This window comes from Rosa rugosa, chromosome 5, assembly GCF_958449725.1.
Source record: "Rosa rugosa chromosome 5, drRosRugo1.1, whole genome shotgun sequence".
Taxonomy (NCBI): Eukaryota; Viridiplantae; Streptophyta; class Magnoliopsida; order Rosales; family Rosaceae; genus Rosa; species Rosa rugosa.
Window position 1 is genome coordinate 31,397,726 of NC_084824.1, and position 16,285 is coordinate 31,414,010.

The window sequence follows — 16,285 nt, forward strand, 5'->3', positions numbered from 1 at the left end:
CTCAATGCTTATCAAAACAAATCGAATCAACAATTCCACAATCATTTGTTTTCCGAAAAGCCACAACCCAAAACAATAAAAAGCATCATTCATGCATATTGTTTCCATAAATCCACAAACCCACCAAAACATATATATTTTACGTAAATATATATATACGTAGTCATCTGCTCAGGAATGCCTACTAATACAAACAATAGTTTGCAGTTAAATCAATAACTTTGAAAACGATAAAGGTCATTTCGTTCATAAATGAACCTTGTGAGATTACTCACCTCGAAACTCCCGATGCGTCTTCAATATAGAACAAAGCAGCCCAACTACAATTTAACCGTCCAAGAATACTTCGTCAAGTACCTAGCCACATACGGTTTCAACTTAGTAACGATTCACAGTCGATTTAAGTCTGAAACCCCTGTTTTGAACTAAAATCCCTAAAGTGGCACCAATTAATCGAGGCGAAACCACATCCGAGACTTCCTAAAGTCTCCGGAAGACTTCCACGATCGATATGTCAAAACCACAAGTCGATCGGACGCTCGGATCCTCACGGATCGAATAATCAACCAGTATGAAATCGTAAAAATCATAACAATTCCATACGAACTCCAAAAATTGCATATTATATATCGAAACGCTCGTATCGACGAGTAGAAGATATATAATACCAGAAACAGTTCCTAATATGGCCGGAACGCCTCCACAGACGGTGGCGCACCGCCGTAGGCAAAAACTCAATATTTCACAAAATTCCCAGCATCAAAGTTGTTCATCTCAGCATGCTTAACCATTTTCATAACTAGCACGAAGTCAAATCGAAGCGTAAAGGGTCGAAAACTACCTCGCAAGCCGTGGATTACTGTTCAATCTGAGTTGAACCAAGTTTCACGTGAATCGATCCAAACAACCACCACAGATCGATCCAGGAGGCTGTTGCGAGCTCCCCAAGCCTGGTTTGAAGCTTCGCCGACGTCAGAGATCGGAGAACCGATCGGGTCCGATTTCCTCAAACTTCGCCGCCTTCTAGCGCAGCCACCACCGAGAATCGCCGCTAGAGGATGCCAGAGGGACGACCAGAGCAAGGAGACGAGCTGATTTGGAAGATTTCGCCGCCGGAGACCGCAGGAGCTCGCCGGAAAAGCCGGGTAGGATCGGTCGGGTCCGGGTCTGGTCAGACCGATATCTTCGATACTAAAGGTGCAGCCGAGAGAGAAGAGAGAGGAAGAAAAGTTTCCGGAAAAGGAAATGGAAATGGAAATTATGAAAGAATTTTCGGATTTTCTCTATTTATACTAAAACATAAACTTTTTCCGAAAGCCATAACTTCCTCATACGAACTCCGATTGACGCGTTCCGCATGTCCACGAACTCGTATCGACGCGCTCTACAACTTTCGTGAAGGAAGTTTTCAGAGAATCTCAACATATCAAAAGTCAACCTTGAACCCCCCCCCCCCCTAAATCCACAGTTTACGAATAACAATTCGTCCGAAACACTTCCGCTCCGTCCACGAGCCATGAAACCGTCAACTGACCATAAAATTTATTCCCGAAAAATAATTACGAATTTCCGGGGCATCACATTCTACCCCCCTTAAAGAAATTTCATCCCGAAATTTACACGTACCACTCCCACAAATACGAATAAATCATGCTCAAATCCAATTCTCATTCTCAGCAAGAAATGCCTTCATCTCAAAGTACAACTTACCTCGATCAATAATGGATTCAGGTACCCCACCTAGTATCACAACAGTAGGAATCTCCACCACACCACTTGGTGGTAACCCAAACATTTCATGAATTCCTTCCTCGTATACTACCCAAAAAAACTCTGTGACTGCAGCACTACACCCAAATCACATAAGAGTCCAGAATCCTGTCATTACGATAGTATCTGCATCACTTCATCGATAATGGAACCCTTGCGTCACAAGAATTGCAAATGAAACCGTCATTTCAATTCAAATCAACCAAAGCCTATGCCCCACAACTCAATAAGTGTCTACCCATCCTGGGACACAAAATCAATCTAAGGCCTAGCCCCACCTGCCTCACACATAAATCATCACCTGTCATTGTAATCACAAACAAAGTGGTATAGATCCTCTACTACCACAACAAGAAGGATGCATCACACAACATACCACACTCAAAAGTCTAACCATAGCTAACAGGCAAAACCCAATACAACACAACACACGGAAAGAAGTACGCAACTATCACACATCATTCTAGCAATCCAAGCCGAAATAGATAAGGTACCTTCTTCCCTGGTATTCTGCTGATCAATAACAAACACCCTTGCCTACCCCTGAGGCAGTTGTCTTTGCTGGTTCCCTTGTTCCCTACCCTACTGCTGGGTACAATCCCTTGAGAAATGCCCTGTTTGGCCACAGGTGAAACATGCTAAGTTCTTCGGTTTCGTGCAAGCCTTAGCAGTATGACCAATCTCCTTACAGTTGTAACACGTCAGAGGTGCTCCCTGCCCAACAAGTGTAGCCGCTTCCCTAGCTGATGCCTGCTGATGAGTCTTGTGCCTCTTCCAGAACCCACCCTGATCATCTGTCCCTTCACTGCTCTCAGCAGTTGCCTTTCCCTTCCTTCGAGAGTCCCTCTCAGCCGACTCCTGCTCCTAGAAAGTCAGGTTCTCCTGCTCAATGGCCATAGCCTTAGTGAAAATGAGCTTCATCATCTTCAGTTCCAGAACAGCGACATCGCGCCGGATCGAAGCATTTAGTCCCCACTGAAACTTCATAGCCAAACTCTCAGCATCCGTCTGTCTCACAAACCGATACAGCCTTGAGAACTCAGCCTCATAATCCCTCACACTCTTAGTCCTTTGGACTAACGAGATGAATTCCCTTTCAACTTGCTCCCTCACTGAAGGCGGAAAGTACTTCTTCCTGAACAGTTCCACAAACTCATCCCAGGTCATCGTGGACACATCCATAACTCTCTGTGTGCCGCTCCACCATACCCGTGCATCGCCTTGGAGCATAAACGCAGCAATCTTTCTCTTCTCAATGTCGTCGCAGACGACCATCTCGAAGTAGATCTTCATGTTCTCGATCCATTGATCTGCCAACATATGATCCGTACCTCCCTGGAATGGGACTCCTCCCAACCTTGAAATCTCCTTTGCCAACTTTGACAAACGAGTGGGATCTACAACATTTGCAACCTCCACAACAGGTGGAACAGGCAGCTCGACATTCGATGCCTCGACCTCATTCTCGAATATCTCTTCAACAGGAGGAGGAATCCTGCCCTTACCTCGGGCTCTACCCCTGCCTCTGGGTCTACCTCGACCCCTAACTCGGCCTCCTTGTGAATCCATCACCTATGGAGCATAACAACCTGTGATTAATACTTGTACAACTCCCAACCACAAGTATAAGTCATCGTTATGACGAAATCAACTATCAACCACACACTACGTCAGAAGATACAATTTTATCCCTTACGTAAACAAGAGTTAAATCTAAAGGTCCTCATTCCTCAAAAGATAATAACTCCTAGAAGCTACTTTAAGCTCCTACACTTTGTTCACTGAGCCAACACTACCCTGAAGACTCACATTTCAACGCTCACTGCATACCCAATGACTGTATCAATACCGAAGAGCATCGGATGGGGATCCGCTGCAGACGGGCCATCACTCGAGGAGTATTGATTGTCACCAAATATGCACATTACACTCTGATACCAAACTGTCACGCCCCTGATTTTTAACACCAATAAAAATCGATATACATTCCCATAATTATATATGCGTGAACGTTCAGTCATCAATATCAAATACCTGGAAACTTTTTCCCTTTATACAACATACATATTGATGCCCCGAACCCACTATGTCAATATTCACCCGCTCCAAGAGTCATATATTACATAAGCTTACGAATTAAATTGTCAACAACAAAATAAAACGTAAATGCTCCTCAGAGCTTTCTACAACGGAAGTCCAAATAACGGTAAAATCACAAAAAATGATTTCCTACCGTAAAACTGCAAAGGCGCTATCTCAGTTTCAGCCCCGATTATCCTACCCTGCAGGATTAACCCCTACACCGTTTGAATGGTGCACCAGGTTGCCACACAACAAACCCGTTAAGCTTTTACAAGCCCGTATGAGTAACTTAAAACAGTCAACACAACTCACACCAGAAATAAGGAAAACAACTCACGCCTAGATCCCTTAAAACACGAAATAAAGGAGAATAACCCGGCCACCCTTAATTTCCTTTCAAATCAAAATAAAAGAAAGCAACTTACATCTTGGTTTCTTTTAAAACGAAACATAGAAAGCAACACACTCCTTGGTTTCTATCAAATATAACATAGAAAACAACTCACACCTTGAATTCTATCAATCGTACCATAGAAAGCAACTCACACCTTGATTTCTATCAAATATAACATAGAAAACAACTCACACCTTGAATTCTATCAATCGTACCATAGAAAGCAACTCACATGCACCTTGATTTCTATCAAATATAACATAGAAAACAACTCACACCTTGAATTCTATCAATCGTACCATAGAAAGCAACTCACACCTTGATTTCTATCAAATCGTTAATAAGGAAAACAACTTGCACCTTGTCCCCGTAACAACCGTTAATAAGGAAGCAACTCACACCTTGTTCCCTAAAAATACGTAATCTCATGAGTTAGATATAACCAATTCTCGTTACCCCATGAATCACAATTGTGGCAGACAGACTAGAGCTCTAACTGAATTCGTAACCACTCGTCCGGCAAAAGACGTGATTACCTGATATTCTGCCCAAGGTCATAAACCTTCATTCCTCGAACTTTTCAGTCCCTTGGAATAAAACATTAAAGAAGTCACACAGGACTCAAATTGTTACACAAATCTCAACGCTTTTCAAAACAATCGAAATCAACATTTCCATAATCATTGTTTTCCGAAAAGCCATAACACAAAACAATAAAAGTGCATCATCATGCATATTGTTTTCATACACAAATCTCAATGCTTTTCAAAACAAATCGAATCAACAATTCCACAATCATTTGTTTTCCGAAAAGCCACAACCCAAAACAATAAAAAGTATCATTCATGCATATTGTTTCCATAAATCTACAAACCCACCAAAAAATATATATTTCATGTAAATATATATATACGTAGTCAGCCGCTCAGGAATGCCTACTAATACCAACAATAGCTTGCAGTTAAATCAATAACTCTGAAAACGATAAAGGTAATTTCGTTCATAAATGAACCTTGTGAGATTACTCACCTCGAATCTCCCGCTGCGTCTTCAATATAGAACAAAGCAGCCCAACTACAATTTAACCGTCCAAGAATACTTCGTCAAGTACATAGCCACACACGGTTTCAAATTAGTAACGATTCACATTCGATTTAAGTCCGAAACCCCTGTTTTGAACTAAAATCCCCAAAGTGGCGCCAATCGAGGCAAAACCACATCTGAGACTTCCCAAATTCTCCGGAATACTTCCACGATCGATATGTCCAAACCACAAGTCGATCGGACGCTCGGATCCTCACGAATCAAATAATCAACCAGTATGAAACCGTAAAAATCATAACAATTCTATACGAACTCCAAAAATTGCATATTATATATCGAAACGCTCGTATCGACGAGTAGAAGATATATAATACCAGAAACAGTTCCTAATATGGCCGGAACGCCGCCACAAAATGTGGCGCACCGCCGCCGGCCAAAAATCAATATTTCACAAAACTCCTAGCATCAAAGTTGTTCATCTCAGCATGCTTAACCATTTTCATAACTAGCACGAAGTCAAATCGAAGCGTAAAGGAAAACTACCTCGCAAGCCGTGGATTACTGTTCAATCTGAGTTGAACCAAGTTTCACGTGAATCGATCCAAACAACCACCACAGATCGATCCAGGAGGCTGTTGCGAGCTCCCCAAGCCTGGTTTGAAGCTTCGCCGACGTCAGAGATCGGAGAACCGATCGGGTCCGATTTCCTCAAACTTCGCCGCCTTCTAGCGTCGCCACCACCGAGAATCGCCGCTAGAGGATGCCAGAGGGACGACCAGAGCAAGGAGACGAGCTGATCTGGAAGATTTCGCCGCCGGAGACTGCCGGAGCTCACCGGAAAAGCCGGGTCGGGTCAGACAGATATCTTCGATACTAACGGTGCAGCCGAGAAAGAAGAGAGAGGAAGAAAAGTTTCCGGAAAAGGAAATGGAAATTATGAAAGAATTTTCGGATTTTCTCATTTGTACTAAAACGGAAACTTTTGCCGAAAGCCATAACTTCTTCATACGAACTCCGATTGACGCATTCCGCATGTCCACGAACTCGTATCGATGCGCTCTACAACTTTCATGAAGGAAGTTTTCGGAGAATCTCAACATATCAAAAGTCAACCTTGAACCACCCCCTAAATCCACACTTTACGAATAACAATTCGTCCGAAACACTTCCGCTCCGTCCACGAGCCACGAAACCGTCGACTAACCATAAAATTTATTCCGGAAAATAATTACGAATTTTCAGGGCATCACACTGCTTGCAATGAATGAAATTAAAATCCGGTTTGGGATTGATTCAAAAAAAAAAAAAAAATCTTTCACTTTTCTTTTATTGTAGGGTTTTGCTTTGGGTAAAAATCAGAAATAATACATGAACTGTACTTCTATCTAATTGATGGTACCTGAACCTTATTTTTTATCACAACAGGTACCTGAACTCTTTGAGTTCTTTTGAAGTGGTACTTATGCCACATTATTCAGTTACAAATCTAGTCAGAAATGATGAGTGAGGAGTACGTGTCTTATTTATCAAGGTTAAAGATGACAATTTGTATTAGTTGTAAACTGTATCATGGCCTAAGCCACTATCTTATTATTCTCAATCTTTGATCTATGAAGCAAAAACTCATAATTGTTATCTCAAACCAAACAACTAATGAACCCAAATACCAAACGTGTGCCTAATAAATGAGATGTGTATGCCTCACATGCCATTTTTGACCGGAGTTGTGAGTGAATATGGCTTTAGGTACCACTTCAAAAGAACTCAAAGAGTTCAAGTACTGGTTGTGACAAAAAATAAAATTCATGTATCATCGATAAGATAGAGATATAGTTCATGTACTATTTCTGATTTTTTCACTTTTACTTTTACCATATTAGTGGCAGCATGGGTATTAGACACAACCTTGGATTCTTGAATGCTCAAAACATTGGTTACAATGGGATTTAAGCTTGAAAATGGAACAATGAGGCCATGGCCATGGCCATCTCAAGGAACGGCTCTGCCATTGCATATCACAATTAACAGACTGAAAGTTAACTCATTTAATAATTGTGTCTAACATGTAAACCCAAACCCAAAACCCAACCTATTTTATTAAATGAGTGACCTATATATGATGACCTACCCAAGTCGTTTAATAACAAGTAGTATCGAGTTTAATTTGTGCCCCATTTAAATTGTATAATCGGATCAGTATTTGACTATATTTTATTGAAAAGATGCATGAAATCTTCAGTATGTAACTTCACCACCAGATCTATTTAAGATTGATTGAAATCATAAATACTCAAAATTATTTATTATTAATAGATCATGTATACACAACTCAACTCAACCTAATTTTGTCTATAAAATGGGTTACATGAGTTCGTTACATGTTGGTGCGTTGACTCGCAAATGACCTGACAGGACTCGTCCTGAAATTTCACCATGAAATCCGAGGTGGCCCTGAGGGGCCCACTTGTAAAGAAGGTTTTATCGAAAATTCGGCAGAACGTCCCCTAGAAGTAGGCAACCAAAAACCTATAAGAACACATTTACACTTCTAACAATCCAACCTTACTCTCCTGGAGCCACCTTGCTCCCCTAATCCAAACAACTCCACAACCAACAAAACAAAATCACAACTCAAGTACCAATATTCTAACAAAAGATCCTCAAATTAAATTACATCAAATCCTCGTAATTGGGTAATAAACCCTAAAAAAATACTACAATTTAGATAACAACCCCAAGGTGATCTGAGCAATCTAAGAGAGGAAAAGAATTCAAGATACAAGTAGGTTCAATAAATAATCTACAATATGGAAAACAACAACAGCAGATGCTATGCCCCGAAACCCACTATGTCGAACCAACTACTCTGCAAGCTGGCCATTTGAAACCGAAGGGTCCAGGGGGAAAGCATATAAAAACGTTAGCATGAGTGGACAAAAACAATTACTTGTAATAACTGAAATAAACATAAGAATTTATACTTTCCCACAATTTAAATTATTTACAAAACCTCGATGCATGCAACGTTTATAAGACATATTTCTTTAAACTCGAAATCTCATGAAAACATACCAACCCCGCTGGTTAAGAGAAATTGGACTAGTCCCGCTAGTGAAGTAACAATAGAGTATGGGGAAGAAGGGATCACCATACGACAAAAGAGCCTCCCAGGCTCTATCCTCGACTTCGACCAACAAACACAAAGTAAGTGAGGAGTAGCCTCTACTGCAACTCACTTGAGGAGGAGAACTAAAATAAAGCAACCCAAGTATGGTGAAGAAAACATTCGAAAGCCAATAAATCCATAAATCCATCAAACTTCCCCAAAATCTCGCAAATGAAATCACGAGTACAATTCCCAACTATACTCGGAAAATCTCATGATAAAACAAATAAATCAATGACGTGTCCCATACGTCAAAATATTCTCAAATCAATCAACGAGTAAATAAGCGAGATTAAAGTAAATTCATACTTCCAAATAAATATTCAATTAACAAAAAAGTTCATAAATCCCATCGAAAATTCCATTTTTGAACATCCTTTGGAAAACTCAAAATCGACGAATGAAAACAATATCTAATTCCGGAAATCACATCGGAAAATAATTCGTCGAAAATCATTATAAATTATACATCCAAATCCGAGTATCGCAAACTCATATCCGAAAATCATAACGGAAATCCAATCAATAAACCAAATTATAATGCTTGACAAATATTATGATAATTAAGTAAAGCATTAATTCGAGAAATAAACGCATGCATCATTACTTAAAACAAAAGTTCACTCACAGTATACAGCTAACGTGGCCAATCATAAGGATCCTCGTCGAGCGATGGGTCGGTACCTTTTCCAGTACAAAATTATATTTCGTAAACTATAATTCGAAAATTAAATACAATTCTAAAACGAAACCTAAAAACTCCTCATAAACCAACATCTCCATTTCTTCTTGGATTCATCCCAAACTTCACCACTAAGATCGATTCTTCGATTTAAGTATTCTATAACAGAAACGAGGGATATCCAACGGTCGGATTCCTGGAAATTGACAACCGAAACTCCACACTTTGGAAAAAATCACAATCGACATTAAACCTTCTTCGATCTTTACAAAACACACACCAACATGCTCCACAAGTTACAAAGAATGCAACCAGACAATTTAGGAGGCCAAAATCGGCCCCCACGCACCACCAACAGTGGCAGTGCGTGGCCCCACACGCAGCCGGCCAACCCCCCCGACCCGGGTATCAATATCTATGCCAAAATCTTGCTCTCATCAAGCCCAACAACTTTCACAACTACAACAAAGTCCAATTTGAAGCCAAAAGTCCAAAATTTACCTCGAAAGCAAAGAGGGCCAATTTGGAACCATAGAATTTCATGGCTTCGATTCGTGCTCCACACTTCAAATTAGATCAAGAGGCTTGGAAAGATTGATGTGTGTTGCGGAGCTCCAAGACCCACTAGGTATTGTCACCGGAGGTGGCCGGAAATTCGAGTTCAGACCAAAATCCGAGAACGACGGCGCTGGCCCTTTTTCTCTACCTTGCTGCACCTTCCATGGTTCAAAGAAGAAGACGGTGAGAGCTTTCCAATGGTACTTGTGGCGCCAAGATCCGTCGCTGGAAGAAGACGATTGGGTCAGCGGGAGAGAGAGAGAGAGAGAGAGAGAGAGAGAGAGAGAGAGAGAGAGAGAGAGAGAGAGAGAGAGAGAGAGAGAGAGAGAGAGAGAGAGAGAGAGAGAGAGAGAGAGAGAGAGAGAGAGAGAGAGAGAGAGACGAGGTAAGTTTCCGAAAATGGAAACTTACCACAGTAATTCCTCCTTTTATAGATGAATTACCATGAACACTAACTTTTGCATATTTGACTATAACTTTCGCATACGAACTCCGATATAAGTGTGCCACGTGTCTACAGATTCTGTTTAACATCTTCTACAACTTTTGTGAAGGAAACTTTTTCAAATTAGGAACGAAACAAAAGTCAACTTTTTAGTCCAATAAAATTTCGAAATAAGGTGAAAAGTGAAAGTAATTGTTGTTTACCGTTCAAATGACTAGTAAACTCATAGATTGAGGTACGTAACGTAACATGACCCGTTTTATAATCATCCGAGTTCAACCCTTTTTATTTCTTTCAGATTTCAAGTTGTATTATTGAATTGTGTCGGAATTGGTAGTTCTAATCTAGACAATTCACAAGGGAATCTCTAATTGGACCTCTGCGAATGGGAAAATTTTGGCTGGGTTTGCAGTTTTTGGTAATTTGATTTTTTTATTTTGTTTTGTTTTGTTCTCTCTCTCTCGCAAGTTCCACATAAATTACCGATAAGGTAATTATTTATTTGGTAATTTTTTTTTATATAGTAAAAGGGAAAAACCCTCCTAAACCCCAGTCGACATTTACTCTCCCACTCCCAGACTCCTACTCGCCGAGCCCAAACCCAAAATGTTCCTCCTCCAGCGGCGTTGCGCCTCCGCGCTCTCCGCACCCCTCCAGCTCCGCCGCTACGCCCAATCCGCCGCAGCCGCTCTCCTCGACGACGATTCCAACCCGGAGTCCTTCCCCCGACCCGACCCGAAATACGACGAGACAATCCTTGCCGTCCCGCGCTTAACCTCCGGCAAAAGCATCGCCGCCAAAGAGCGGAAGGCCGGGCGAGTCCCCGGCATCATCTTCGAGCAAGAGGACGGCCAGCACGGCGGCAACAAGCGCCTCATCTCCGTCCGCACGAACCAGATCCGCAAGCTCCTCAATCATCTCGGCCGCTCTTTCTTCCTCTCCCGCCTCTTCCACCTCGAGGTCCGCTCCGACTTCGATGCAGACGACGTCGTTGAGAAAGTCCGCGTTTTACCGCGCTTGGTACTCTACCCTATTCCCCTTGTCTTCGATTATAAATTTGATTTGTTGCTTTCATATGAAATTTGAGTTGTATATATGTGTTTGTGATAGATTCATCTGCACTCGAGCACCGATGCTCCGCTTAATGTGACCTTCATAAGGGCCCCTTCAAATGCTTTGTTGAAAGTCGAAATTCCTCTTGTATTCAGAGGAGATGATATCTCTCCTGGATTGAAGAAAGGTAATAACCTTCAAAATTTCGCAATCTATCTCAAGAATTTGTGTTCAGTTCAGTTGGTCTTGTATGTGCTGTTTCTTATTACATATATCTTATTGTTCATTCATCATGAGCTCACTTTTGGACTGTTGTGTTTGAGTAATCACAAAATTGTTGGTAGTGTTTTTGTCGAAGTTGAAATTCTGATACCGGTGATTGGGCATATGAAGAGGATGTTAACTAAAATGTAGCAACTGAGCTTGAAAAGTCGACCTAGTATCATTGAATCAAACAAGTTAGGTAATTTGTTATCATGTAGTTGGTTAGCAGTATAGCTTGATAAGTCCGGGGATCATCTGTGAATGAGATGAGATATTGGTTAATTGCCATACCATTCTGATGGAACAAAATTCATCATGATCATTTGCCGGGTGGCACTTGGCATTAGAGTTTTTAAAGGCCGGGCTTCTTCCAACTCATTACAGCGGGAATAACTGTTCTAAGATGCTAACAATACTGTAGTCTTGGGGAAGAAAAATTAGAAGGGTATCATACTGTCTTTGTAATATGATGACTTAGTTGATTACAAATCCTAGATGTGCAACTCGAAAACTTTGAATTCCTAAAGAGTTTCCATGAATTGGAATTGTAAATTTACAAATCAGGTATGTATATTAAGAAGCAAGGCATTGTTCTTGCCAAAAAAAGAAGCAAGGCATTGTTAGATGGCTTGTTGTATTATGGTTAACATTCTGAAGTCATGGATGTGAAGTTCAGTTTCAAAATATATGCGTGAGGCTTGCATTCTATTACTAGAGTCTAGACTGTATATATTTATTCCGCAATTTCTATGAGATTAATTTCTGTTAGCTTTCTGTGCCATGTGGTTTACTTTATACTTTGTGTTCCAGTCTTTTCCTTGGAGGCCTTGTTTTTTCTTTTTCTTTTTGGGTAAAGAATCTAGTGAGTTGTTTGGTTACTTGGAAGTGAAGCTCTGTTTCACCGAGTGAAATACATGCTTGTTTTTATGGCTGTTGTATTATGTCTAAAATGCTGAAGTCGTGGAAGTGAAGGTCAGTTTCAAAATATTCTATGAGTTTGGTAAAATGGAGGTTTAATCTTTGGAGGAGACTTGAATACTTATACTAGAGTCTAGACTTTACAGGAGACTTGTATATTGTAAATTTAGCTCCATAATTCTGAATAGATTGAATTTCTATTAGCTTCTTGTACCTTCCGTAGAAGATAGGTTAGGTTATAGCTTCTGTTCCAATATTTTTCTTGGAATTGTGTTAGTCTTTTCCTTTTGGTAAAGCATCTAGTGATCTGTTTGGTTACTTGGAATCAGTTTGCTTTCTTGGTAATGATTTTATTTATTAAGTTACGCTGCCCTTTTACAAATTGGCAGGTGCATATTTAAATACAATCAAGAGGACGGTAAAGTTCCTTTGCCCTGCGGATGTAATTCCTCCATATATTGATGTGGATCTGAGTGAGTTGGATGTTGGCCAAAAGCTAGTTATGGGAGACCTCAAGGTTCATCCGACTCTAAAGCTTATTCAGTCAAAAGATGAGCCAATTTGTAAGATCATGGGTTCAAGAGTTTCTGACCAACAAAAGAAAACTAAATAGTTGCTGCATTTGGATTTTGGTTGCCCATTATTATGAAACTCTACTGTCTCCAGCTCCTTCTCAGCTAAAATGTTGACATGTTCAACCGCTATATCTTGATCTGTAATGGCTGTAGAGGACTATGAGATGGAATCTCATCGACAGTCTTCACCTCTTTTTTTGCATTTCTGGGTTTGGTTCTCTTTTTGACAAGGGAATACAGGGTCTGGTGGTCAGGGATGTCATTGAATAGAAACAAAGTGGGTCTGCTCCGAAATTCGGTGGTAATAATCATGGTAATTCACATCTGTTATAAATGGACAGATATTCCGTAGCGCAATTTCTGTATTCCTTGTCTTGGATGCTCCTGCATCCAAGAGAATTTCCAATATTTATTTAGGGGTTGGTAGTTTATCCATCTTTTATTGGGTCTGTTGTTTTCACTCCTGTTTTAGTTATTGCATTTTGTAGACAATAGCTATGCTTTTATTTTATAAAAAGACTAATATCATGTGATAGTGATAGTGACAGTGGACTGTAGGGTTAGGGCTCGTCTGATCCTAGTAATAATTAGTGGTCAATAGTTTATGTAACCGGCTTTTATTGTAAAATTCAGACTACAGTTTTATAATTTATTTGTCAATTGGTTATAAAATGAAAGTTTGAGGAAGTAATACAGTAAATGTGGTATATGAGTTGGAACTCTTGTGCTAGAACTTGACTAGTTATAACCTAGTGGATCTCCAACAATTTCTCTATATGAGTTGGCAAAGTGGCAAGTTATTTTTGTGCTGGCTGCGGGGTCTCTTGCGTGGTGTTGGCGCCGGTAAGGGGGGTTTATTTAAGAGTCTAAGATTTTTTTTGTATTTTGAAAGTCTATGGGTATTCAATTGAGATTTTAAACAATCTTTTAAAATCTTGATGTATTCAATTAAGATTTAAAATTATCCATTCAAATTTGCAGATATTCAAAAATATACGGATTTTTAAGGATTTCATTAAATGCTGGATTTTAGAGGATTTTATAGTGCTTTTTATACATATCAAAACTCAAAAACAATCTAACCACTTTCCAATAGATTTTGATGGATTTTTTCTCACTCAAAAAATGAAGAAGCTCTTCACCAAAAAAAAAAAAGAAGAAGAAGAAGAAACAGCTCTCAATAGGTGACACTCATCCATTTTGTCTTAGACCTATCTTCCCACTATCCTCCTCTGCCTCTGCTCTCATCTAATAATTTTTTTTATTTTTATCACTATAGCTCTGGAAGCCTTAATTCTTCTAGCTAATTAAGCTCACTTTTCAATGGTATCGTTAAGACGATACATACACACATGTTTTTTTTTTTGAATCAAACCTGCATTAGTTTACTACTTTATTTTTTGTGTAACATTTTGGTTGATTAATTTTCTCTTATTATTCATATATCATTATACACAACATAAAGAATGGTAGATTGTCATATATATATATATATATATATATATATATATATATATATATATATAGAGGAACGTTCCAAAGAGGACGTCCGTGAAGTAAGAAAAGTGCGGATCAAACGCGTGTCATCCGTTGGTTGGTCGTTGAAATTTCAACGGAGTCAACTTGATTTTCAAAGCTTATATGTGGGTCCCACCCATATCATCTTCTCTGTCTCTCTTCCTCTTCCTCTTGAAGGATCCAGAATGAGGGGACTCGTGCATGGTGGCCGGTTCGAGCTCGGTCTTTTTCTTGAGACAAAGCGGCGAAAAAAGCAGACTCATCTCAAATTTCAGTCCTTCTTACCAGCGATTAAGTTTCCATGGTCGCATCTCACTGATGAAGCTCGACATAGAAGATTTTTTTCTTTTTTATTTTCTTCTGGGTTGGTAGTTTGGTGCTCATCTCCTCTAGACTTCTCTCCTAATCTCTGTCTCTCAGATACAGCTACTCCCTTTTTGAGTTTTAATCTTCGATCGCAAAATCAAGGATTTTACTTCTCTATTTTATGGGATCTGTTCCTCAGATAAATGACTATTCTAATTTTTTATATCAGTTTCTGGGCTCTACTCAATTATTGGAAATTCATGTTTGGATTTACTTACGTCCCACCCACACCATCTCCTCTAATCTTTAAGTTCACTTTTACCAGCACCGCACAACCATGGCTTCGCTGGAGTTAGACGCCGACTCTTTTTGAACCACTGAATCTTTCAATTTTGCCACATGTGCCTCTCTCCTTATCAATTTGTTCAGTACTTGACCGCAATTGACCACCGCTTCTTTTCGATTTATGATGATGTTGTTAAAGCAACAGCTCTTGAATCAATTGCCAGCAACCGCAATTCTGATGCACTTTCTGATAACATTCCATCTGAGCAATCCAAATCTGTTTGTCTTTGGGTTGAACCTGCATTGGCTAATTTCTTCACCATTTAATCATATTGCCAAGAACCTTGTTGATTAATTTCACTACAGTCTAAGTCTTTAATTAACGCATCCAACTCCTTGTTCCCATCAATTGATTCCATTTCTACAATCCTCTAAACCCAGTCCTCCTAGCACCAAGTCCGTCAAAATTTAAGAAAATCAAGAGCACCCATATCAAATTCCCCACTTGATTCAGATCATTCCTGTATCAATTTCCAGAACAGGGTTTCTATATCCGGTAACGGCGAAGAATTTGACGATGGATGTGACAGAGTGAGATTTGGCGAAGATATCTGGCTGGTGCTGCAAGAATATGAAGATGGCTAAATATCCCATATTGTATACTAAGGCCCTGCCCATTTCAAGATTTATTCTTTCTGGTTAATCTATTCTGTTTCTGGATTTAGAGGTTGAATAGACGGAGGAGCATAAGGATCAGGAGCAAGATAGTGTTAGAGATAGAGGAGGAGATGTGGTGGGACCCGCGTGAAAATAAGGTTGATTGGCTGAATGACACGTTTCGGTCCGCATTTTTTCTTCTTCACGGAACGTCCTCTTTAGAAACGTTGCTGTATATATATATATATATATACAGGCCCGTTCCAAAGCGGGACGGCGACGTAGCGGCGGCGGCTCGGGGCTTGGCAGACGGAGGCTTGGCGGACGGTTCTGGGCAGCGTTCGAGGTCGGAGTTGCAGGTTTCTGGGCAGCGACCTCACCTGCAATTGTAGGTTTCTGGGCAGCGCTGCAACCACGTCGCCGGCGACTCCACCGACTGCAGACCAGATCCGTCCGACCCCTGCCGTCAGTCCGGCAAGGCCCGCCGCTCCGTCGCACCCTGAGCCGAGCTGCAGCGTCGACGGAGGCACTTTAACAACAGTGCGGACATCCTCTTGGAACCGCTCCG

The 16,285-nt window shown here is 40.4% G+C and overlaps 1 protein-coding gene across 1 annotated transcript; it reads left to right on the forward strand.

The window, feature by feature from the left end:
* The first annotated feature begins 10,679 nt into the window (after positions 1-10,679).
* LOC133709724 (uncharacterized) lies at positions 10,680-13,397 on the forward strand. The gene is made up of 3 exons (XM_062135559.1): positions 10,680-11,161; positions 11,252-11,381; positions 12,766-13,397. The coding sequence occupies exons 1-3, from the start codon at positions 10,748-10,750 to the stop codon at positions 12,987-12,989; spliced, it is 768 nt and encodes a 255-aa protein (XP_061991543.1). The 5' UTR covers positions 10,680-10,747; the 3' UTR covers positions 12,990-13,397.
* The last annotated feature ends 2,888 nt before the right edge of the window (positions 13,398-16,285 follow it).